This window comes from Triticum aestivum, chromosome 1A (assembly GCF_018294505.1).
Source record: "Triticum aestivum cultivar Chinese Spring chromosome 1A, IWGSC CS RefSeq v2.1, whole genome shotgun sequence".
Taxonomy (NCBI): domain Eukaryota; kingdom Viridiplantae; phylum Streptophyta; class Magnoliopsida; order Poales; family Poaceae; genus Triticum; species Triticum aestivum.
This window is the reverse complement of record NC_057794.1, coordinates 378716595-378724538: the sequence shown is the minus strand read 5'-3', so window position 1 is coordinate 378724538 and position 7944 is coordinate 378716595. Positions and strand designations below refer to the sequence as shown.

At 41.4% G+C, this 7944-nt stretch overlaps 1 protein-coding gene across 2 annotated transcripts; it reads left to right on the top strand.

Annotated features, from left to right (window-relative positions):
* The first annotated feature begins 1325 nt into the window (after positions 1-1325).
* LOC123052000 (SH2 domain-containing protein B) lies at positions 1326-6770 on the top strand. 2 transcript variants are annotated; one of them, XM_044475027.1, is made up of 12 exons: positions 1326-1594; positions 2799-2990; positions 3228-3428; positions 3508-3597; positions 3841-3918; positions 4003-4170; positions 4736-5062; positions 5153-5418; positions 5520-5682; positions 5839-6185; positions 6284-6349; positions 6440-6770. In XM_044475027.1, exons 1-12 carry the CDS (start codon positions 1406-1408, stop codon positions 6471-6473), a joined length of 2121 nt encoding a protein of 706 aa, XP_044330962.1. In that variant the 5' UTR covers positions 1326-1405; the 3' UTR covers positions 6474-6770. The 2 variants fall into 2 exon arrangements, with proteins under 2 accessions (XP_044330962.1, XP_044330954.1); XM_044475019.1 differs by having other exon boundaries at positions 5144-5418.
* The last annotated feature ends 1174 nt before the right edge of the window (positions 6771-7944 follow it).

The following is a 7944-nucleotide window of genomic DNA, read 5'->3' as shown; positions in this document are numbered from 1 at the left end:
AATACCTAGCCGCTCTAACTAGACGTACAACTGTCACAGCAGTTGGAACTGGTCTATCAAATCTTTGTCTTCACCGAGCTAACCGGTTCTATTTCCTCAACCCTTTCATTTCTTTATTACTGTGTTGTGTACCTGTTCATATCTGTTTGAAGACTTTGACTGAAGACATTCTCAATTTCCTTAGTTCAATTTCTTCAGTCTGTTTGTCTTCATTCTGTTTTATCATGTGCTTACGCTTTCTGTACTCTGTGTTTGTTTTCTATTCATCATGATGTCCATGCTTATGTTATGTCATGTCTGCATCTGAGTACTTATTCCGCTGCAAGTAGTTCTTCGCTTAGAAATTTCCCCATCCTGAAATTCGTCAGTAAAGAATTCATAAACATCGCCTATTCACCCCCTGTAGTCGACTTAACGCACTTTCATGAACCAAGTCTAAAATTGTATAGCTTAATCAAACGGAAGCAAATTAGAGAACATACTAAATTAAAATAATTAAATGACAAAGCTCCTTGAGAAATTATTGACCCAGTTAAAATTGGATGACCCAATTTCAAATTGAAGACCTCAATTGATTATGAGCCCTTGAAAATTAGGAAGCGTGGTGTATGTAATATGATTCCGAGAAAAATAGATGTTAAGAAGACTAGTATGTTTCTTTAGATGGTGAGAGGGTGCACAATACTAATGTGTTTTACAAAGTGGTTGTTGCTGATTAATTTATGAGATCATCGATCTAGTCAAAATCATGATCAAATCTAAACTTAATATCTCAACTAAATGAGAGAGCTCGTTAAGAAATAGCTGATCTAGTTAAGATCATGAATCAAATTTAAAATTGAACACCTCATTTTAAATGGGTGGGCTCCAAAATTAGGAAACACGGTGAATTAGATGATTCGAAAAAAAAAGATGCTATGGTAAATCATGTGTTTTCTAGTGGGTTCATGGAACTGATATGTTTTTACAGGCTCGTTCCTGTTGATTAATTGTTGATAGAGTCAAAATCATGAATCAAATCTAATATTAAGCACCTCAAATGAAAGAGAGAAGCCTTTAAGAAATAGTTGACCCGATAAAAATCATGAACCAAATTCAAATTAAAAATCTCAACTGAATGGATGGGAGGGCTTCAAAATCAAGAAGCATAGTGAATTAGATGATGATAAGACATCTCAATCCTACGTTTTCCGTTTCTAATCTAGAGCCTTCGAGATGAAAAAAACGTGGAATCAACGCTTGGCATCTGACGGCAAGGAGCAACCCAAGTTTTCATATCCAACGGCTTCAGATAGCAGTATCCCACTCCCCCGGCCGTCACCGAACATACCGTTAACCATTTCGTAGCGGAAGCGGGACCAATAAAACCCTTGCCTCCGCCGAACCACGGTGCGGCGGTCCCGGGATGGCGGCGCCGGCAGAACCCGGTGGAATCGAGGGCTACCTCGGCCTCCGCGACGTGCGGGTCGAGCTGGACCTGGGTAAGGCCCGAGGCGGGGGAGAAGGAGGCGAGGGCGCGGGCGGAGGATTCGCCGTCTGCTTCTGGCTCTACCTCTCCGGCTCCGCGAGGCCTTCCCCGGTTATCCTTCACCAGGTTCGACTAGATTCGAGTCATTTGGTTGTTCCCCAGTTTTAGGAGATCGTTAGGCGTTACGTTGCTGTAGGAATTTTGATTTTCTGACTTGTGAGTGCGCGCGAAGAGCGGATTCTGTCTTTTTTGGGGGAGGGGAGTTTCTCGGTCTGCTGTAACGCGTGCTTATGGTTGTCCCGTGGATACTACATCCTGCAATTGGTAGGTGGTTGGTGCATTTACATTATACTAGGATTCATCAGTCGGTCCATGTGATGGGTTCACAGGCCCATCCTGTGGCACACTGAGCAGTATGGCAAAAATCTTGATAGGACCATTAAGAATGGGTGCTGCTATACATCTCTTTTTAATCGAGAGACTAGCCAGGACTGGCCCTTGGCAGCATATATTTTAGTAAAAGAAACAACCCTGAGCACCTCCCGGACTCCAGGGCTCAAACATGGGCGGGCTGATCGCGCACTCGCACGCCTTACCAACGGTTATCACATCTCTTTTTTACCGCTGGAAGTTTCGTAGTAATTTATTTAGGATGGACATCTCTTTTTTAGCGCGGGAAGTTTCGTAGTAATTTATTTAGGATGGGTGCAATAAGAATGTTTTTTGTTCGGCGATTAGACCTGAAATGCAATCCTAGGTTTCCATGTGTAGCCTGCCAAGACTTGTATTGAACCGATAGAATTTGATTTTGTGATTGCGCACGAGGAGTAAATTATATCTTAGGGAGGGGAGTTTATCGGTCTGCTGTGACGCGTGCTTATGGTTGTGCTGTGGATGCTGCAGCCTGCAATTGGTAGGTCGTTGGTGCATTTCAATTATACGGATTCATTGGTCGATCTGTGTGAGAGGTTGGCCCCCGTTATGTCGCACACTGAGCAGTATGCAAAATCTTCATTGGGCCATTAGGAATGGGTTCTACATCTCTTTTTAATCGAGACAAGTCAGGACTAGCCCTTGGCGGCACATTTTAATATTAGAAATAACCCTGAGCACCTCGGGGAGTCCGAGACTCGAACTTGGGCGGGCTGGTTGTGCACTTGCACGCCTTGCCAACGGAGCGATACTCTGTTCTCGTCACATCTCTTTTTTGGATGGGTGTAAGAAGATTTTTTTTTGTTCGGCGATAAGAACTAAACTGCAATTCTAGGTTTCCATGTGTACTTCTCCCAAGATTTGTATTGAACTGATGGGAATTCTCAATTTTTTGCAGATAACTGCAGGAGATGGCAATAAGTTGCCATTTCTTGCTTTAAGTGAAGGAAATAAGCTGCTTCTCTTCCCATTGCTGAGTTTGCACAAGCAAGCTCCTAGTTCCTCTAATTCCTCTCCATGGACTGACACGACCTATATATCGGCTGTAAATGAATGCCCTCTTGAGCACTGGATACACATTGGATGCGAGGTATGCTGCAAGCATGAATGTCTGTAACATGCCTTTTGTGTTGCTGAGTATCCTTGGATTGGTTGAGTCAGCAGAAGTATCCATTTAATGTTTTTCCACACTTCCTATTTTTCTCCTGCATATACTTGTTTTTCACTTATGTGCAACACACTGACAGGCTCCAAATGGCAATCTTCCTTTACGTTTACAACCATTGCTTTATTTAATATGTTTTGCAAAACTGTGCCCCCATGTCAGGTTACTGAAAATGTTATGCGCCTTCACATTGATGGCGATCTAGTTGCCGAGGCTCATCTTTGTTCACTATCTAGCCAGCTAGACAATCAAGATGATGCATACCAAGTTTGCTTACTTGGAAACAATGGCAAGGTCGACGGCTATGTCTACAATGTCCAAGTGCTATCTATGCTAGGAGCCATACAGGAGCAATACACAGAGGTGATGCAGCTTAGCTAATAGTAAGGCATTATTTTTTTCTTCTTCTGTAAAGGTGAAAACTTACAATTATTTTTTGCAGAATCCACCGTCTAAGCTATCTATTGACTACTCGTGCTGCGACGGAATTGAGGAGGGCGATGATGGCATTTGGTGCATTGTCGGTGGGAAGGTAGACCAAATTCCGTCTCCTGGCACAAACTATTTATCCTATCTTTATTTCAACTATTTTACGCACAGCAAGAAATGTTTCTGCATTTCTATTATGCTTAACCTGTAAAAATGTGAAAGATAACCTGAGAGCTGCAGTGAGTTGCAGAAGATAATGCTGAGCTATGTTTATTCTATGTACAAATCACATAATATTCTAAATAATCCTGACTGTTGTTTTAATGGTCGAAATTGGTTTCTGTAGGCTTCTTGTCGGAGGAACTTCATGTTGGAAGTAGTACTAACGAACGCTTTTGGTGAACATATGAACAAGGATACACAGGTTTTTGATTATCTTCTTTTTGGTACATTTTAGCAAGTGTGCTACTTGTTTGTTTGCTGACTTAAGAAATGAATCGTCTTCTAGATTGTTGCTTCACTTGTCTACGCTGACAATGGAGCATTAGTCGAGAAATCAAGGGATGATGCAGAACCTCCCCTACTGATTGCTTGCGAAGGACTTGAATACCCAGCTGAAAGCAGGCCTCTTCCAATTCTTCGTGGGCGTGCACTATTTAAGCTCAAGATATCTCAGGTGGGTTTCTCCATATGCTGAATTCCTACAAATATTGATTGCTTCAGTTTGGTTATTGCTCTGTAGCAGCAACATAGTGGTATGAGGCCGTATCTGTAACACTGCAGCCATTGTGATCCTGAAGCAGACTGCTACACAATGCTCCATCTTAGTTAAACGCTTTACAATAGCATCTTGTTTTGCACCCCCCCCCCCCCCCCAGTTTTCCAGCAGGAAGGAAAAAAAAAGGTTGCTATTTATGCCATGTGCCTTGAATATTTTGTTCATTAAATTCACTTGAGTTAAAGGTGTAACAAAATGTTTGGCAACTTGAATCTGAAATACATATCTGCCAAAAAGAAAGAAAAGGCTGAAATGTCTATAGAAGCTTTCGTTGTGGCCCAGTATGGCCCTGGATTTGCGCAGGTGCTATATAGTATGTACAAGTGAAGGCTTATACTGTCAGAAGTACCATGTTTGTCTCAATGAACCTACATATACGATTTTATGATTTTTTTAACTGGATTTTATGCTATGATTTTGCTTGGTTGATCTTCGTTCATGACATTTGATCCAATTGTTGCAGCTCTCTTCTAAATGTGACAATAAGCTGTTCCGCATTTATTTCTCAACACTTCACACACGCAAATATCCTTTTCTGGAGGCATCTTCCAAGCCAATTCGCTGTATATCCCGAGGCCGCCCCAGCCGTCCATTGAGTGCTGCAAAGCGGACAAGTTCTGCAACAGTCGATGAAATTCATTTGTTTAACAATGGACAAGGTCTTGATCGTGATGGCAAAGCAAATTCTTGCTCACTGTCTCATGATCAAAGTTCAGTGGCGTGTTTGCATCCATCCAAGTTTCTCAAGGTAGAAGGCGATGGAACAGAGACTCACAAAATGGTATCCCAGGTAGTCAATCTGCTAGATTGTGGTACTTCTGAAATTGTGCTTAATTTCACTTGAACTTCGTAGTTAATGGTTTGTTTGCAGAGTAAGCAGGCTAGAAAGATGGTAGTGGAAGCACAAAGTGTCAGAACTGAATCTACGATGTCAGACTCCGACAGCATTGATGCGAGAAGTTCTTGGAGTGGATCAGATAAGGATGAAGCTGAAACTCTTTCAGATGCTATGATCTTCAGATATTGTCTAGAAGGAACGTATGAGCGGTCAACATTTCTTAAAAGCGCAGCTTCTTCCATCATTGTGGACGATTTGATCACACTTGCAAATGAGGTCTCTTTGTATAGTGGATGCTCCCATCACAGGTAGTCTTATAATTTTTTGTTTTATGTATTTTATAAGATAAGGAGGTTCCTCTCCCTCTTTATCACTAACAATAACATGCATTTGCATTTTTCTTCTAAAGAAACCAAATATTAATTTCAAAGCAATTGCTTGAAGAGGGTGCTGTAACTTGGAGCATAATCTCAAAGAACAAGGAGCGTGCTCTTTGGTCATCTGCAGTTCCTGAAATCATGTCAAAATTTATGGACATCGCGCATTCTACAAACAGAGGTTTGTCAGAACAGGTAGATCCACTTACTTCTGTATGAGGTCTCAACACCTTTACCCCTCATTTTTTGAGAGGGGTATACATTAACTCAGTAGGAGGGTTCTGTTGTCAATTATTTGTGAGTAGCACAAGAATAGATGTTTGATTCCATAACACGTACTATTTATTATAGGATCTGGAGGTTTTAAAAGGAATTGCTGGCTGTGGGGCTGATCTTGGAAGGAACGAATTTGATAGGCTATGGTATTGGCTATACCCAGTGGCCGTTTCTCTGTCGAAAGATAAAATCAACAGCCTATGGGGTTGCACTGCACCTGCGTGGATAGAGGGATTGATTACAACAGAGGAAGCCGAGAATGCACTAAGAAGCTCCAGGGAACTGCTCAAGAAGCCGGGAACATTCGTTCTCAGATTCCCTACCACACGAAGCTGGCCACATCCAGATGCTGGAAGCCTCGTTGTCACCTATGTTGGCTCCGATAACTCAATTCACCACAGACTTCTATCCCTGGATGTCAGGTGCGCTCCTATCAGCGACCTCGTTTGGTGATACTTTTTATCCCATACTCAAGTTCGGTTGCTGAAAGTGAAATCCATTTTTTTTCTGCTGGATGCAGCGATGCTAGGGCTGGGAGTCTACAAGATTTGCTGCTGCAGGAGCCTGAACTACTCCAGTTAGGCAGGCAAGCACACTGAACCTCCATTCAGCGAACCCTTTCTGAATAAATAGTTGAAGCTATCACCATTCTCATTCCGGCTCAACTTGAATGCAGGGTTGATCGCCTACCGACTGCCATGAAATATTAATGCAGTGTGCTATAAGAGGCAATGCAGCAAACTGAAGTTCATCACAAGCCAGAGAAGATGAAGAGTTCATGGCATGCTTCCCAAAGGCAGCCATGGGAGTAGTTAGTCGATTTTCTGATAGGCTGTTGCCCTGTATAATTTTGTAAACCAAGCGATTTACTTAGCAGAAATAGCCTAGTGTACAATTAGACATTACGCTAGTCAAACCAGACGGTCCACTTTGTTCAGTTCGTGTATATAAACTGAAATTTTGGAATGCAGATTTTCCTTTTTGCAAGTAGTTTCTTGCACATCCCATTCTAGTTTCCCCATTTCGAAGTTTCTTATTGATAAAAGTAGAAAAATGCCCTGTGGGGCAGCGGAAATGTTCTAAATTAAGCTGTTTGCAAGGCACATGCGCATGGTAGACGTAAAGATTACGTGCTGGTAAAACATAGGGTTCAACTAATTTGTTGCGTACAGATGCCGAGAGTACACCCTGAAACCAACTTGTTAAAATAAACAAATTCCATGACAACTATACTGGACTTGACTGGATTTGAAAGTTAATCCTTCTGATCTAAATTAATTGATGCAACTATGGTACAACTTTATGCTTTAGTACTGAAGTTGTACTAAAGCTGCGACAATTAATTTGAATAGTGGGGGTACTTGAATTGAGCAGACAGCCATCACTACAAACGGCTAAAGATTAAAATAAAAAAAATGGTAGTTAAAGCCATTGACATTTTATCAAACAAGATGAAAACATGATTGAAACGAGGTTTGCAATGGTTGGAAACAAGGCATATGGTTCATAGGTTCACTAGTGTCAATTCTCAACATGAAAACTTCATTAAAATACATGATATACCATCACAAAGTCCCTCATTGGATCAAACCTGGATGAGATCTGTCAGGTGTGCAGAGTGCTAACAACCTCAAAGTTGTCTTCCTAATCTTAATATACTAAGCCACTCCAATATCAGCACAAGCAACCACAGAAATTATACTACAACAACACCATATGATCCTTATCGTTCTAATCTTAATCTATCGAGTTACCCTAATGTGCCACATGTGTCTCCAGAAATTATACTAGATATGTATCATGCAGTTTCGTTAACTCCTAAAGTTCAACATAACATGAACAAGATTTAGTCCATAGAGGTACTCATCACAAGAGGTACATTATATAATTCAACCAATCATCAATTCCCTAGATCACAATTATGGTCGCAATTCTTATGATCAAGAAAAAGAGATACATGCCACATAGCTACTACCACAAACCCTCAACCTCGAAGGTACTACTCCCGCATTGCCATGGGAGCGATAAGGGTTGATGAAGAGGTTAAAGATGAAGGTTCCCCCTCCCATAGAGTGCCATATTAGGGCTAAAATAAAGATACATAAAACTAGGGAGTGGCAGCATCATAAAAAATCCATCATAAATCGAAGGGTGTGTGTGCTGGGGTATATATAAGTCATC